Consider the following 17832-nt stretch of genomic DNA (forward strand, 5'->3'; position numbering starts at 1 on the left):
AAAATGAAACTGAATGATAATGATAAAAAAAAACATTCATAAAACTAGCTACCATCATGTTTTAAATTTGAACAATGAACAATGTCTAAATAATAAGATATTTCCACGAAAAAAAAATTTATGTTATTAAAAAAAAAAAAGATGACAGAAAAACAACACACACTTTGACAAAAATATACCCTTTACTACTTTGTTGGGACTTTTTGGGTATGATGTGAAAATCTTTGCTAATTACTTGCTTTTTTTTCATTATGGGGCAGTGTGTACATTTTTTGTTTTGTTTTGAGCAACGTACAAATGTGAGAAGTATGTCCTGTAAAGTAAAAGGGTTTTTAAAAAGAGAGTGTATGTCCTGGTTCCCTACATTACAGCACAAAATATCCCCACAATTACTGTAATGCCAGTACATTTTGACTTTGTGGAGACATTTGTTTGGACCCCATGAGGAAGCTTATTTATCATACAGATTGTTTTTGTTGTTGTTGTTGTTTTTTTATATTAAAATATTTCATGAGGGATAGGTTTAGGGATAGGGTAAAGGAGTAGAAAATACAGATTGTAAAGTATAAAAATCATAACATTTATGGAATGTCCCAATAAAAATGGAAAGCAGTGTGTGTGCGCGTGCATTTACACAAACACCTGGTTGAGTGAGTCTTTCTTGTGTTTATTGATCACTCATTACTGTGGACAGTATTAACACTGGACCAAATCTCTCCTCTCCTCACATAGCAGCAAAGGTCGTCTGAACATACACAGAAAAAACACACTTTTCATCAGAAACATGCACAACTGCCAACAGCCTGCCTTCCTTAACACACACCTGACTCAGGTAGTCAGTGAATAAATAACTGTCTCTTTGGATGATGTTATCAGTTAGGAGACAAATTAATTGTCAGCTGTGGCAGCAGGCATTCATGACGGAGACAAATGCATAACACACATTCATACATAGATATATAAGATTCTGTCTGTCTTAGGCTATACATGTACAACAGTAGTTTGTAAAATACATTAAAGTAAAATATGCATGATTAGCAATAGCAGGCCATTAACACAGAATGGCATTAAAACAAAAAGAACACAATGACACACATAATTATGGCTGGAATGCTGTCTGTCCTTTTCATCTATCCATATCATCTATCTTGGATCATAGGTCAGTACCTCCACGGCCTTCCCCATGCTGTGGTGTCATCCATCCTCTAAATGGTTTGTGTCATATGCACCATATTACAAACACATTAACAATATGGCTCACGTAACCCCCAACCCATGACACACACACACACACACACACACACACACACACACACACACACACACACACTCTCTCTCTCTCACACACACACACACACACACACACACCTATTTTAAAACACAGTTTGAAATGTTGGGGGGTAAAAAGAGGAGAGAAAGTCGGTTGCACCACCAGGGGCTATACACTGTCCATTAGCAGCATTATCCATCAGATTTATTGCAGGAGTGTCGCTCACACACTCTGTGTTGTGATTGTACCAATGACAATGAACATGAGAGTCTGTGGCTCCCAATGATAAAGTTTTCTTTTCGAGTAATCCTATAGCTTAACAATATGTCCATGATTCAGCAGCATTATAAATGAATGACATCACTCATTCAGATGACCTCATGGTAAGAGGCCACCTAGATCTACACAATTTTGTCAATACTGAAGCTACCAGAAACCTTAAATATCGTAAGTACATGCTAAAGGAATCTTGCTGGAATTGACCTTTTTTCTTTGTTTGGCTGAAGCCTCAATCGAGAGACACTGACAATTAGATATTTTGTGCAATAAAGCAAAACAACAATAACCAAAACACTGTATTAAGTGTACCTGTAAAAATATCACACATATAGCATTGTGTATGTATGCTTAAAATCTTCTAAAAGCTACTTATGACATCTATACTATTTACTTTCACAAAAAAAGGCATATTTTTGTTTCTGAAAGTGCTATTATGAAATATATGCCCCAAATGGAGGTTCTCTGAATGTTTAAGCTTTTAACAACCTTCAGCTTCCGCAGAAGTAAATCAAAACCCATCAAACAGACATTTAGCCAACACTCTGTCCAAATACCTATAAACACACACACAGATCATCTTTATAGAGGAAGATGCATTCACACTGACAGCCGTTACATTGCTGGAGATCAACCACTTGCTGTACTGTGGGTTACTAGCAGGTATTCCTACTCAACTTCTTTATTCAGTGACAGATCATATGAGTGATCTCATCATATGTGTGCAGACTTCCTTTAGTAACCAACACATTACTTCACTGGCCATTTGCATAAAGTTGAGGTCTCTATCACTTGTGTCGCCTCAGATTGCCAACTCTAATTAAAAATAAATTACAAATGGTTGCTTTGCAAATCACTGTCAATGTGAATAACCTTTATGTTCAATGCAAACTTAAATGGATTTGATACCGAGATCAACTACATCCTCAGCTTATATTCAGGTAAACTGTAGAGAAGTCAATATAATGACAAACTCTGTCACAGACTGTATTTTGTCTTTTAGTTATATAAGCTGTGAGCTGAAACCGAGACAGCAAAAACTTGATACGAATGTTTCTTTCATTGACAGCTTTGATCAGTGCATTAGCCAGCATTCTGGTGGATGAGGTTGAATGAAGTAAGAGAGTAAAATGATGTGAGCGTGTATGTGGGTGAGAGAGAGAGTCTTCGTCTTTCTTTCCCTTTGTTGATGTGAACTGTGAAGCATTCCTGCACTGGCATCCTTTAAGGCCCTTACAACGAGCAGCAGCATGATGGCAAACAGCCATAAAAAAAAAAAACATAAAGAGATGAACCTTCGTTTTATTTATTTTTTAGATATGAAGGTTTTGGTTGCCTTTGGCTGTAAATAGTTGTGGCATAGTCACTAAAACGGTGGCAGTTCATTACCCAACAGTTATGAGCTATATATTAAAAAACAAGATGGAAACAACATTTGACTAAATATATTTTAGCTTTGATGGAACTTCAACACCGCTAGAAGTTTAAAGTGTTAATGAGTTAAAAGTGTTAATCTATCTCTCTTCCTCTTTCAACATTTTGAAAGTGAAAAGTCACTGCAAACTGAACTCTGCTCTTATAAATCGCATAACCATGTATTTAATGTTCAGTTATATTTGTCAGGTGATTGGTATCATCCATTGTTAAAATGATTGCCCAAACACCTCTAGACGGAAAATACAATGAGCATTGCATTTTCAACTTCTTGAATGACCAAAAGTGTGATACTGTCCTCAAGACTTTGCTTAAAAATGTGATACTGGCTTGAGGAAGCAGATTGTTGCCTTGGCGGGATTTCAGAGACTCTATGCTTGTATGAATCTGAATAAGGGCTAAGTTGATAATAAACATAAGAGTGTTTTAATAAGTGCTACAAAAATTGTAAGTGTGTGAAAGTATTTGGGTTACTGGAAGGCTTGGTGGAAGCGAGGCAGGGTGGTGGTTGTATTCAGAGATGGTGGATGTGTATAACTCGGAGTGAGTGCATTGGTTTGTGACAGTGTGTGTGAATGTGTGATTGTGTGAAGGAGGCTAAGAGGCTCTGGGGTGTCTTGCATGGGGGTGGTCAGTAGCCCCTCCTCCTGGCTGTAGGCCACTCCCAAAGTAGGCCCTGCCCCTTGGTTGTAAGGAAGAAAATTAAACAATGGAGACAGAAAGTCCAGGGACGATGTTGTCTCTCCAGTCACCGTTGCAGAAGCACTCAGCTTGGGCGTATCTTCAGCCTGTAACTCTAAGAGATAGCTTTCAAGCTCCGCCCTCAGTGGCGGCGGTGGTGAGTAAGAAGCATGACCTATTGGATACCTTAGAGAGAGAGGCCCAGATGTTGGCGAGGATTGTGACTCCATCAAATCTACGGGCTCTGCCTTAACCCTCAGCAGCTCATGAGCGTGACTTTTCTTAACATGCCGGGTAAGGTGGTCCTTACGGCCGAATCGCTGAGCGCAGTACTGGCAAAGGAAGTCCTTGCGTCCTGTATGCACAACCAAATGGCGTCGCACATCCTTACGGGTGTAAAAACGCCTTTCACAGTGCTCACACTGATGTCGCTTTTCCTTAGTTGCGGTAGCGCTTTTCCCTGCATGCCCACGTAGGTGCTCCAGCAGCAGGGGAGTGCTTGGGTATGACTGTAGACACACCTGGCAGGTGAGGTCTCCACGGTGTGCGGCATGAAGGGCTTGGTGCCTTCGAAAGCCTAATTTGGTATTGTAGCTCTTGCCGCATTCTGTGCAGCTGAAAGCCTCCTTGTTGGGGTCGTGTGTGTGGAGGTGGTTCTTCAGGTGATCTTTACGGTGGAACATCTTCTCGCAGTAGCTGCACTTGTGTGTCTTTTCTGGAGAGTGTGTGGCCATGTGCCTATGGACACAAACGCATTAGCATACATTGACCAGACTAGAAACTATTAATGTCCAAATGTCAAATAACAAACCTAAGTATATCTGGTCTTGGTTAATATGACTTTCAAGTTACGGGACCAACATTCTTATCAATCAGTCAATCAATCAGATTTTTGGTTTCAGATTAGAAGGTGGAGTTTGGGGCTTTAACATTCCTTTTAATCAGTATTACCTTCTGATATTAGGTGTAAATTGGGATTAGGGCTTCAACAATGTAATACATTTATTTACCTCTGAATCTTGTGGTAGTTAAAGGATAAAAAGTTTATCCACAAGTTTGGTGATGTGGTTTCGACCCCATTCAGAAATACCGTTTGAAACCACAAGAGAGAGAGAGTAATTGAGAGAATGTTTAATTTTAATTGATCTATCCTTTTATCCCGTTTAATCCCAAATCTTTCCCAGACATGACAATATCCAAATGATGTGTCATTAGTAACCCTTTGAAATAATTAATAATTATTTTTTGAAAATGTTTTGGAAAAGTATGTGAAAAATTGTGTTTTATGGTCGGTCACAATTGTGACGGGTGGGATAAGGGGAGTACTGAAATTACATATTTCTGCAGTCAAAATTTTTTTTATATATCTTAGCCCAGCTATTTTAAACTGTTTGATCACATTCTAGGGTTACTATTATGCATAAAAAAACCTTATACGACATTAATAGGAATACTGAGATAAAAGGCTAAAAAAATACAAGCATCAAAATATTTCAATTTTTTGTAAAATGCATCATCAAATTTTTATATTAGTGCTACCAGTATTACAACATCAATATTGTAACTTATTTGTAACATCTGAACTTTTAATTTAGTGCAATATTTTGTCATTGCAACATTGTATTGTAATTTTAACTTAAATTTTAACGCGGTCCACCGGTCACTATTGTGACCATCGAGATGTTTGGTTTGATAATGTGTACCAAGAATCTTTGTCATATTTTTTATGTTAACATACTTTACTAGGCTTTTGTTTTGAAGCTTTGATGCAGCCATCATCTTCTTAAGGTGCAAACAGGAAATAAACTGCTCTGGTCATGTGACAATTTGCACCATGTGAAACGACACATATTTAATTGAGACCCTTTATTTTTTCTAGATTTGCAGGAAGTGCACTAAAACATCAGTCAGTAAGGTTTTTAGAGCTTTATAAATGGAAACCTTTTTTACGGTCACTATTGTGGGATTAAATGGGTTAATGGCCAAGATTAAGATGTAGGTAAGAATGTTGTTCCAAGACCACTGAACTAAGAACACCTTTTTTTGCAAAATAGCAATTACCATATGATTTCAGACCACTCACCTATTTGCAAGTTTTGACTGAAACAAAAACAGTAGGTTTGCATCAGAGACATATGATTGCCATGGAATGGTTTGTGAAAGTACCTACCGTAAGAGTTTATACTTGGAGACAAAGGCCTTGGTGCAGTCAGTGTGTGTGCAGTGATACGGCCTTTCCCCTGTGTGTGAGTACGAGTGTACCTTCAGCTTCTCCAAGCTGTTGAAGGCTTTCTCACACAACTGACAGGAGAAGTTCTTCCTCACTTTACCCTCTACTCTCCTCTTCCGCACTCGACAGTGTTCTGCCGTGGTGGGGCAGTCATTTGGAGATACCGTTGCCATGGCAACTTAGTGACAGCAAGCCATGTGGTGGACACGAGTGATATGTCCTAGCACAGAGAGAGTGTGACAGCCCAAATCTTCAACACAGCAGAGACGCAAGGCCCTAAGAAAAATACAGCAAACCGTGAATTGATAGATGAATGAACTGACTACTTTTTATGTAGTACTGTGTCAGTAAAAAACATTGCAATAGCACCTTCACAGCTTGTACAGGTGTTGAAATATTTCTGAAGCCCAAAGAATTAATAAACAAACAAACAAATTAATTCATAAATAATAATAATAAATTACTGTTTTCAAATATGTAATTGATTACAGATTACCTTGATGAACACTGATGATGTTCATACCACACTTTGAGAACACTAGACTAGACAAGGATAACATGATACAATAATCTGTATCCAGGCAAAATGATGAACACTTAATGAAAAACTTTAGCTAAAACCTTACTAAGTAATAAAATACTTGCTTTCCTTTAATAAAATACTTTCATTTACGGCCATTCCATCATATGCAGTGTCACATAAGCCACTTGTAGGTTGATTTAGGCTAATTTTACAGTGTAAATACTGTGTGTAATCAAGGCACACTGCATACATATAAAAATATAGAAAACATGCAATAAATACAAAGTAGCAAACTATACTTATTGGCATACAAAAATTACAGGATATGCAGATTGTTGAAAGAATTGTGTAAAAGGGCAAGATTCACCAAACATATTTCAAACACAGAAGTCCAGACTCTATAAACTTTAGTAAAACTCTTTAATAACTTCAGCTGCTCTTCTTTGCTTTGTGTTTTGCACTGGTATCCACTCGCCTTCCTATTTTCAAAGACAGTAACCCTGCCAACATCACTTCTTCACTTGTCTCTCTTTTACTTATTTTTCTTTAATTTATTTCACAAACTCAAAAAAGTTTGACCAACTATATATCCTGTTTAATTTTTTTTTTTTTTTTTCAGTGCTATACAATCCCCTCAGGCCATTCCATGTGTGTTCCATTCCAAATTTAAAGCTAAAAGGTTGTCACAATTGCTTTTTTTTTTTTTTTTTTAATTAAGTTAAAATTCTAAATGTTTTCTCTCACATTGTCTTTTCCATACTGGCTACATTAAAGACTACCATTCAACAACTCTTTAAGCATTAAAACAAAAACAGCAAACAAAGAAAATAAAATAAAATAAAAAAGTTAAACCAGTTAACTTATTCTACTATGCCCCATCTTCTATGATTTATTAAAATATATTACAATTAGGCTATTATTTAGTTACTTACAGTTACTATTAGTTTGTTACTTAGAATTGCATACACTTTTTTTGTCATCAAGATTTTTCTAGCATTGTAGTAATTACTAATTAAATGGCAAAACACAAAACATATAAACTTTTTATAATTGTACCAGCACAAAACTGAAATGCTAGGCTATGTCCAATATATTCTTACAAGTAAGTTCAGTTTTTTTAAAGAAGAAGAAGGGCATTAAACAAATATTGTTTAGTATTAAACAAAATCTTATGAGGAAAAAATAACAAATATTGTAATTGTAGTCTCCTTGGCAAGACAAATGACTAATGTCTGCAGCGTTTCATTAGTTAGGCTATATACTTTATTACATATTTTAATGCAGTTCAGTAAGACATAGCCTATTTTAATGCAAGAAAACATAAAGCACCATCTATATCCAATAATTCATTACTTGGTTAAATTGTGACAGTTTTAAGCCTATACAGTCAAGACTATGAAAACAAATAAAACATGTAGCCTAAACAAACAAAAAATAAAGCATACAATATTCTACTCTGATGAAATAAACTTTATTCATTCCTTCAAAATTAATATAGGCTACATAATACATTTAATTTGGCAAACGCTTATCCAAAGCGACTTATATTGCATTCAGGGCACACATTTTATGGAGGTAAAGGCTCTAGCTTTCCCTGGGAATCAAACCCATGGCCTTTGTGTTCCTAACTCTGTTTGAGCTGCACGAAGTCTACAAAAACATAAACATTTCCCGTGAAGCATCTTATAGGCTATTACGAGTGCGAACTGCATGAACCAGTTTTGCAGAAAAATGTTTAAATTATTCAGTTATTCATATTTCAAAATCGTATTTCACAATGCTCGCTGCATGCATGCACCTAATCTTACAACTTCATTACGCGGTCCAACAATTATTTGAGCTTTTTGACTACCGAAATAAATTACGAGGTCTAAATAGTCCATAGCTACAAATACTACATTTCCTGTATTCTAAATCTTTGCCTTTTTTTCTGCGAAACTGATCCACGCAGTTCGCTAATACAGTGGGCTACACTGGAGGGGTTGACGTGGTTTGAGTTGACTCCGAACTTCACATTCACAACAACTGCGCGGTAAACCCGATGACCCCATTCTCCTTTTTTTTTTTTTTTTAAAGAAAATCCAGGAGCAGTGGCTAAGTATGGAGGTGCTTCGTAGCCCAGATGAAGAATCTTAACCTTCCACCGCATCTGACCATGTGCCGTGTATAGGCTACATGTTTATTAGGCTAAACCTTATCTCTAATTGCAAACACACACACACACACACACGCGCGCGTGCTCTTAAAGCGCCGATTTGAACAGCTCTACAATGTATTTTGCGCACAATGCCACTGATGCTCTTGCGTTACCACACGCAGCGCCATCACATGCACGTTTCATGTGAAATCTGATTGCAAACTATAAAATAAATTTACACTGACATTCTACAGAAACTCACCACACCCCGTGTAGTAGCAACCAACAACTCTGCTATTCTTATTCTTAGAGAAAAATCTAACTATTGGATTCTGCCATTTAAGATTTAAGATCAATCACTCATCCTGGTCCTAAATGGGACTTTCTCTCGGAGTAGAATCTAGACAGATGAACACTGACGACGAGCTCTGCTCAGCATCTCCTAATTAGTCCCCCCTCACTTTTCCCACCATTTTGGTTGTTTTTGATATTGACAAGCAGCTTTCTCTTGCTATAATGACCCATAGTGCAACTTTGTATAACTCATTGACACCCCTAATATAGCCTAGTCACAGTCTGTGACTCTCAAACAACTAACTTTGTAAATTGTGCCAAAACTGAGCAGAATTATGCCGCTTATTCATTACATTTAGCGTTTAAATGTGATTACGAACATGGAAAGGTGCTTCTATCACAAACTCGTGTTTGCGTTTGATTCGCGTGCATGTTTGTGTCAAAAAATTCGCACCATGTATGCAGCGTGCTTTTTAAATATTTACATACTCATGAGTTTGCTACGGCTATCACCGTAGCCATGTCGCTGCTGTATATTTAGAGAAAATCTCAAAACAATTTTTTCAAAAACTTTTTTTCAACTTTTTACAACTTCACGCGTTTCTCTGTTTATTGACATTCGCTCGAGCGCAACCTGACTTGACAGAAACTAATAACAGAATTATGTTAGATTTTCTATATAATTCAGTCTTTTGTTGCTATTCTGTCAGGTCCCAAACTAGGCGCTGATTAACCCAAAACTTTTTTCTCTAGCTCACCCCTCTCTCATAATTTGAATAACCCCGATATTTTAATTAAAGAACGTCGTAACAATTTTCTAAATATGCATAAAACTCACCGTGGGAGCGTTAACATCCTTTCTATGGTATTTTTCTTGACTTTCAACTATTTTCCGGATTTTTAATAATTTTTTTCTCATATTTTTTGCTGGACGGGACGGGCCTAAAAATTGTTTGCTTTCCCCTCTTTCCAGCAGCCATTGTGTATGCGCTGCGATGCAACCGAACCAAGATTTGGACACGCCCACCACCAAACCCTCCTTCCTCGCTCCTGTGATTTGTGTAATAAACTGTCATTTTAAGATTTTACTGCCACTGACTTCCCTCTAAGAAAATCTGACATTTAGGACTCGTCGGTAATTCTGTCAATCGGTACGACTTCGTTTAATTTCGGTTTAGTCAACAGGAGGGTAAAACAGTTATCATTGGCTGAAAAAGGTGACAAATCATGCACCCGTTACTGGTGACGGATGTCAACTTGCTGTTTGATTGGCCCTTCATGCCTGTCAATCACCTACAAATAAGTTACGTTGTGTAGTGTTGTGTTGTAACATACCCTCTGTTTTGACTTGACGAGGGAAGGTTGAGTGTTCATATGCGACCCGTAAATTATTGTTCAGTGGTAAGCACAGTTTATTTGTGTTTTTTACATAATTTGTAGAAGTGTACGTCGCAGTGCATTCGGCTAGGTTACAGTCACCGGTCTTCTGTCCTCTAATTAAAATGGCAGAATTCTGGTCGTTTTCCATGCTATCGTGCTTTGTTTAAAAGTGACTTAAGGTACGACTAGGTGCTCGTTATGTTATTTGAATTCCCCTTTGAGGCGTTTAGTTTGCAATAGCCTCTGATAAACTGATCCAGTTGTGTGATGAAGGTCGTGGAGATCAAACTTAAATTCGTTTGCATTACGCGACAATACTAGCAAAGATACCCTTACGAAAATTAACCATTTTAGTGTAGTAAAAGTGTAGTAACCATGGTTTTAGTGTTTAGTGTAGTAAAAGTGTAGTAACCATGGTTTTAGTGTAGTAACCATGGTTTTGTGGCGTATTGATTAGCCTACCATTTGTATAACCACAATTTTACTACAAATACTATGGTTAAACTATGGTTAGTGTAGCAACACCATGGTTAATTTGTGGTTATCATGGATTAACTAGTAACCATGTTTTTGTTTTGTTTAATTTGTAATAAAACCATGGTTCATTTTCGTAAGGGATGATTAGAACTATCAGTGCCATTTAAAAAATAAGTAAATATCTATCTATCTATCTATCTATCTATCTATCTATCTATCTATCTATCTATCTATCTGTCTATCTGTCTGTCTGTCTGTCTGTCTGTCTAAAATTCTAGGTTTAAACCTTATTGACCCCTAATACTGTACTGTTGAAAACTTTTCCTATTTTTCTTTCACTATCAGCTATATATATAACACCTCTAACACCTCCTATTTAATGAATAATAATTAATGAATAATAATAGTGAAAGTGACATGTGGCGAAGTATGGTGACCCATACTCGGAATTTGTGCTCTGCATTTAACCCATCCAAGTGCACACACACACCGTGAACACACACCCGGAGCAGTGGGCAGCCATTTATGCTGCGGCACCCGGGGAGCAGTTGGGGGTTCGGTGCCTTGCTCAAGGGCACCTCAGTTGTGGAGAGAGCACTGTACCCACCTACAATTCCTGCCGGACACTGAGACTCGAACTTGCAACCTTTGGGTTACGAGTCCGACTCTCTAACCATTAGGCCACGACTTCCCCTAAAAAACATATGCACAATTTAGATTTGCCTACAAAACCTATAAACATGCACCTAAGCAGAAACCAACAACATCACATGCTATCCCCATCACATTTTCAACTACATTTTTGTTGTTGTTTGTCTGTTTTAATCAACACTCAAATCAACATGTCAGCAATCATATGTTCCGTATTTTGGATTTATTCAATGAATACGCAAAAATATTTAGCAAAAATGTAGCAAAAGTTCATGCTCGCAATGCATTGATAAATGGCTTGACAAAATTATAACACAATACAAACCAGGGTTTAATAATGGAGATCTGTTGAAAGTTGTATTTACTGACTTTTAAGTGCTCCTGATATATTACATCTAGAGAAAACATGTTGACATACTGGGTTCCCTTTAGTTTATTATTTTATTATTTATTTTTACTTGGTCTTAAAAAGGTCTTAAAGTTTTAAAATTACCCTCAGAAACCCTGCAAAATATAAAATAATAATACACAGTCAGGTCCATATATATTTGGGCACTGACACAATTTTCATCATTTTGGCTCCGTATGCCACCAGATTAGAATTAATATGAAACAATCAAGATGAAATAATAGTGCAGACTTTAAGCTTTAATGCCAGGGGCTGAACAAAAATATAACATAAAATGTTTAGAAATTACAACCATTTTTATACACAGTCCCACCCCCCATTTTCAGGGTCTCAAATGTAATTGGACAAATAAATTCAAATAAATCTTAATTTCAGCAGTCCAAAGAATGCTTTTTCAGAAGTGGTCACACAATTCTTCTTTATTTACTCTGTCTCAGTTTGTTCTGTTTCTTCTCATTCCAGACAGACTGATGGTGAGGAGATCAGATCTCTGTGTGGAGCACTGGCTGCTGTCAGACTCTTTGTGCAAAAAAAAAAAAAAATCTCACTGGATTATTACAAGTAATGTAAAAATGAACGTTGGGAAACGTAAACTGATATTTCCTACCGACACACTACAACAAAAAATAGAAATAACTGACTTAAAACCATTTTTTTAGCTGGTGAAAATACTACTGTTCTAATAATTTTGGCCACCACTCTATACCTTGTTGTTTTTGTTTTTTTGGACTGTACCACAGACAGTGCAGATGTACCATGTAAATGCCATGGCACATGAATATGGTAACCTTATGTTAATGTCATATTAGTCTATTTTAATTTTTTTTCCAGAAAAGTAGTTTTGAGAAAATTCAAGATGTTTTCTTGACACAGAGCTGTCACTTGTGGGGTGAAACGTGGTGGTTAAAGGAGTTCTTTATCGATCTGATTTATCCCATATAGGTTTGAGTTTATTAATCTGCTAGCAAAGCACTTCAGTTTACTTTCACTTCAGGGTTCACTAACTTTCACTAACTTTCACTTATGCAGTGTCAAATGGTATTGCACAACATTGATTATGATTGATTTATTTCAGGGGAGTCCAAACCTGTTCCCGAAGGGCCACTGTCCTGCTGAGGTTAGCTCCAACCCTAATTAAACCCACCTGAAGCAGATCATCAAGGCGTTAAGGATTACCAGGCTGTGTCCGAAATCACCCACTATACACTTAAATAGGGCACTATTTGAGGAGACAGCAATATGTAGTGGGGTCTGAAACCATAGTGGACATTATCAAGTGCACTCATTCAATCCCGCAATGGACCACAATAATGAGTGTACAACCAATGTTAACCATAGCACCCATAATGCACTGTGAGGGTCATGCTAAATGAGTTCCCACGTCTCACCAGAAGATGGCGCCTGCAGCTGAACCATCCTTCCATCCGTTTTCCATCCTGCTTGTCCAATGAGGGTACAGCGTAATGTCATACAGGTATAAATTTCTTTTTAATTGATTTTATATTTTAATTAAGGTTTATACATTCTAGTTTTCATGACAGAGTTCAAGATAAGTCTTTTCATTACTAGTGGAGCTACCAGTTTGCTAAGATTAAAATTATTATTAAACAGCAAGCACAAACTATGCAAAAGCAGCAGCCCTTCCGGCAAACTCGGAGTCAGAATTCGCTCACTTGTGTTTTCATTCACTCTTTCAACTGGACTACATTAGTGGACTAATGAAGGAAATAGTGAATAAAGGTATAGGGGTGACTAGGACCTTCCAGGTTAGTGTGTTGGAACTGGTTGGACTTATACTTGGCAGGACGCTGGCCCTCCCGGAGAAGGATTGGACAATCATGATTTATTTAAAACCGTGACATTCCTTTTTATATGTTTATTTAAAAAAAAAAAATTATGCATTTTTAATAATCTAGTAGTAATACTTTTCTCTCCACAATTGTCAAAAGTATGTTTTAATTAAAATGGCCTCATTATCATTGTGACTTGCACATCCCAGTAGTTAAGTAAATGTTTTACAGATCTGACATGTATTCAAAAGGAAAAACAAGAAATGCCCATCCCTGATTTCTTATGTAACTGGAGCTCTCTGACATTCCAGCTGTGACACAGATGCAGTTGGAGAATGGCTGGCAAATCAAGTGCATGCAAAGTTCGGAATGTGGATATCAACCCATGCATTGAGGTCAGTCAGTGGAGTGTGTGGCTAAATAACATGTTCAATTTAATGTAATCTATATATTAAATCTAGAGAGTTGGACTTGTAACCCTAAGGTTGTGGGTTCGAGTCTCAGGTCCGGCAGGGATTGTAGGTGGGGGAGTAAATAACCAACACTCTCTCCACCCTCAATACCACGACTGAGGTGAGACCCTTGAGCAAGGCACCAAAACCCCCATTGGCTGCCCACTGCTCCGGGTGTATGTTCACTACTGTGTGTACACTTGGATGGGTTAAATGCAGAGCACAAATTCTGAGTATGGGTCACCATACTTGGCCACACACCACTTCCCTTTCCTATATGTATTTTATTTTTTGTCTAAATATATTTAAAATTGATGTGAAATTTTGTGCTCAGTGCCACGTAAGTGAAGAGGTAGCAATTGTAGTATTGTAATTATAATAAGATTTTTTTTTTAAATTAACTACATTGCCAGGTATATCATGACATGTTGTAAAATGAGATTTGTATTTGAAAAAACTTTATTTCCTCTGTGTTTGCATTGGCATAGGAGAGTGATGGTTCTCAAAAATGTTTGGATGCATACAACTATGATAAGAGCATGTGTTCTGCATTCTTCATGAGGTATAAAAACTGCAGGAAGTACTGGGTAAGTATACAGATACACTGGGACTCTGGGGGTGGGGGGGGGACTAATTTACTAATCTGATAGTTCATAACCATATTCCGTAGAGAAATGTACCATTTTGAAAAAAGAAAAAAGTGTATACAAAAATTTGCCTTGCATGGGATTCTCTAAATGTAAGATTCTTCTAGGGCTAAAATGGTTTATGTTTGTGAATCCCTGGGTTTACCATAGATTTCTGCATAAACTTCTAGGTAAAGATAGTCAAATCTAGCCTAAACCTTGAAGTACTCACCTGATCAGAGGTTAAAGTTCTTCAAAAATGACATGGAAGATTCAATTGTGGTTGTTCTTTTTTTTTTTTCTTTTTTTTTGAGGCTCAGTTTGTAGTTATAAGTCTCACAGAAGGCAATAGTAACAATAATAAAATTAATAAAAAAAAAAAACATATTTTATTGGTGAACAATTGAGCAATTTTGGACTCCGCAACAGAGTCAACAACAAGAGCCGAGTATTCATATTGAGCGATATGAAATATCATGATAATGATTTTGGTCATACCGTCCAGGACTACCCCGATCCCCATCTGATCTCCATCCTGCTGAGACCTAGTCCCAATCCAATACTTGGTGCATACTTTACATACATTTAATGATGGGTTAATTTATAGTTGTTGTTAAGTAAACAAACTTATTAAATTCAATATTAAATATTTTCATTTGGCTTTTACCAATTAGGAACCATGACTAACTACAAGACTAAACTAAACAATGTCTTTAGAAATGGCTCTTATATGTTCCCTGAACAGTCTTGTAGATTTAAAGCTAATTTGTTACTGTCTTCTCTCCCCCTTGTCAATGGTGACCATGTTCTTTTTCTGCCTGATGTTGTTGTTATGGCATCTACCAGCAGGGGCTGATCAACCAAACCCTGACTTATTGCTATTGACCCAGATTTGCTACTTGAGAGCATTATTATTGGATTAAAAAATAATAATATAATAAAATTGTATGTAGTTTACCAAAAGTGAAAGACCACAGTAAACTCTCAAACTCTTTTGTTATTTTGAGGAGTATGGGCTCCCCTAGCTGAGTTTGGTTCATCTCCATTTTTCCCCTTACCACAGTCACTTTGTCCCCCCCCCCCCCCCCTGTATTTCACATTCTCAGCATGGTGTGATGCTGCAGCGTAGGCGTGATGGAGTGAAGCCTGATATGCCAACTGCTGAGGAGCGAGAGCAGATCATCACAGCCCTTGGAGGGAAGCCCTACTAACGGCACAGTAGCAGTTAGAACATAAGTGTGTTTGGACTCCGTAAAACAGAAATTTCTTGCAGAGGAGACGCACTTCCAATCTATCCTTCTGGATTTATGAAAATGTATTTCAGTCCTGTGGGGAAAGAGATTAAATGTGTACTTGCATAATTTCAGCAATTATGTAGTTATGTAACAACTAATGCTGTGTTTGTATGTATGATACTGTCAATGACAGGCTATTGCAGCCTAATTTAATGTATTCAGTTATTAAAAATAGAACACATTGTTTATATGTGTGGGTGTTGTGTCATATCTGTTTTATTTGTATAGCGCTTTTCACAATATACATTGTATCAAAGCAGTTTTACAGAAATTCATAATGTTAATGTTATACCATAATGACTAAATGTCCTCATTTTGGCAGTTGAGAGATGGGTGATAGGAATGTTTACATATTTTAGGATATAAACAGTTAAGCAGTGATTTTGTTATATCGTATATGTTGCTTTATGTGAGTATACTGATTGTAAGCAGATGAAGTTGGATATATTTCAATTTGCAAGTGGGAGTTAATTCAGTCTGCGGTGATATGGAAATCTGTAAGGTTTCCTTACATTTATAACAATTTATAACCCACAACTGGCAAATCAACATGCTACTTGTTTTCTCTGCATAAGATAACTTTTCAGTGACGGAATGCAGGTATGTGACAATGCAATTTCATGACATAGTTAAGAGCTTGCCTAGGTCTAATATTTTACTCACTCAAAAGTTCTTTATTTACAAACAGTATACATACTTTTAGGGCATAGTGTAAAGTAGCTAAAGCCTAAGTCACTAAATTGCACTAATGATTGCATGTGCTAATTAGCATATTCAATGTGTCACTGTAATTGCACAGAAATATTCTGTCATATTTATTTATATGTGTGTGTGTGTGTACACGGTCAAACCTAAGTTTATTCAGACACCTTCAACATTTCTCACATTATCACGTTTATTCCTTATAGTTAAGAAAATGGTAATAAAATATGACAAAAACTCGACTGTGTCAGAACATATTCATCTTGATAATGTTAGATAACTTTGATAGAAATGTATGTAATGTATTACAATCCACCAAAAATTATTCAGCTGTTAAATTCAAGACCAACTTAGGTCAACCAATTACCGAGCAATGCTTAGTTTTGTTCAGTCTGGTGTAAAAAGGTTGCATTAGCATAAGATTCGGTCAGGTCAAAGTTTCTGAATAATGTTTGGTCCAAATTTTTATTTTATTTTTTCTTCTTCAATTTTACTGGTACTCCACTGCATGAAGAATTTTTGGGTATAATATTGTCACAGTTCACTTTATTTTGCTATCCTCACTTAAATTAACTATAGTGTCCTGCACCCTCTAAAAATAGTATCAAAAATGATATCTGGTGTCTGAATAATTTTTGGTTTGATGGTATATATAGTATAGGAGGCCATCCCTCTATGTAATAATCTTCTAAGATTCCTGAGATTGTAATGGAAATACTGGGAATGTTCCTGCATTTCCTGAATATTCCTGCAAATCATGCAAAAAAAAAAAAAAAAAAAAAAACAATGACACTGAATAAACTTGTTTTCACTGTTTAATGTTGTTCGCATATGAATGTGGTGGATGATGATGGAGGCGGTCCATCTAATGCATATCCTGTATCATCACTAGATGTCGCCCTGTGTCTTCCAAATGTGCCTTTTGCCTCACAAGATACAGGGGTTGCACAGAGCGCTGTAACAATTATGTTCTGTTTTAATTTATTTTTCATTGTGTTCAGTTTATGTTTTGTCTACCTTGGTTATCTAATTGGCCACTTTTGTTTCTCTGTTTTCCCACCATTTGTTAATCACCGTGGTTACTGAATAATTTGATCATATCAAAATATTGATGTGGATAACAGGTGTATTCTACATGTATACAGTATATATTTACATTCAGTCATTTAGCAGACTAAGCATCTAAAGGACATTAGAAGCAATCA

General features: G+C 36.7%; 2 protein-coding genes across 15 annotated transcripts; one reads left to right on the forward strand and one right to left on the reverse strand.

Annotated features, from left to right (window-relative positions):
• Positions 1–648: 648 nt before the first annotated feature.
• Positions 649–9834, reverse strand: LOC306880141 (zinc finger protein PLAG1-like). The gene is made up of 3 exons (XM_079433470.1): positions 9684–9834; positions 5832–6167; positions 649–4399 (listed from the first exon to the last, which is right to left on the reverse strand). The coding sequence occupies exons 2-3, from the start codon at positions 6062–6064 to the stop codon at positions 3451–3453; spliced, it is 1182 nt and encodes a 393-aa protein (XP_079289596.1). The 5' UTR covers positions 6065–6167; positions 9684–9834; the 3' UTR covers positions 649–3450.
• Positions 9835–10123: 289 nt separating this feature from the next.
• On the forward strand, positions 10124–17442 carry LOC306887584 (coiled-coil-helix-coiled-coil-helix domain-containing protein 7-like). Of its 14 annotated transcripts, XM_079445426.1 has the most exons (8): positions 10137–10246; positions 12225–12323; positions 12503–12545; positions 12838–12879; positions 13154–13236; positions 13864–13947; positions 14493–14591; positions 15737–16114. In XM_079445426.1, exons 6-8 carry the CDS (start codon positions 13888–13890, stop codon positions 15839–15841), a joined length of 264 nt encoding a protein of 87 aa, XP_079301552.1. In that variant the 5' UTR covers positions 10137–10246; positions 12225–12323; positions 12503–12545; positions 12838–12879; positions 13154–13236; positions 13864–13887; the 3' UTR covers positions 15842–16114. The 14 variants fall into 14 exon arrangements, with proteins under 14 accessions (XP_079301563.1, XP_079301564.1, XP_079301557.1 ...); XM_079445437.1 differs by lacking the exon at positions 12503–12545 and having other exon boundaries at positions 10124–10246; XM_079445434.1 differs by having other exon boundaries at positions 12225–12545; positions 15737–17442.
• Positions 17443–17832: the final 390 nt, after the last annotated feature.

Source organism: Barbus barbus (genome assembly GCF_936440315.1).
Source record: "Barbus barbus genome assembly, chromosome: 2".
NCBI lineage: Eukaryota > Metazoa > Chordata > Actinopteri > Cypriniformes > Cyprinidae > Barbus > Barbus barbus.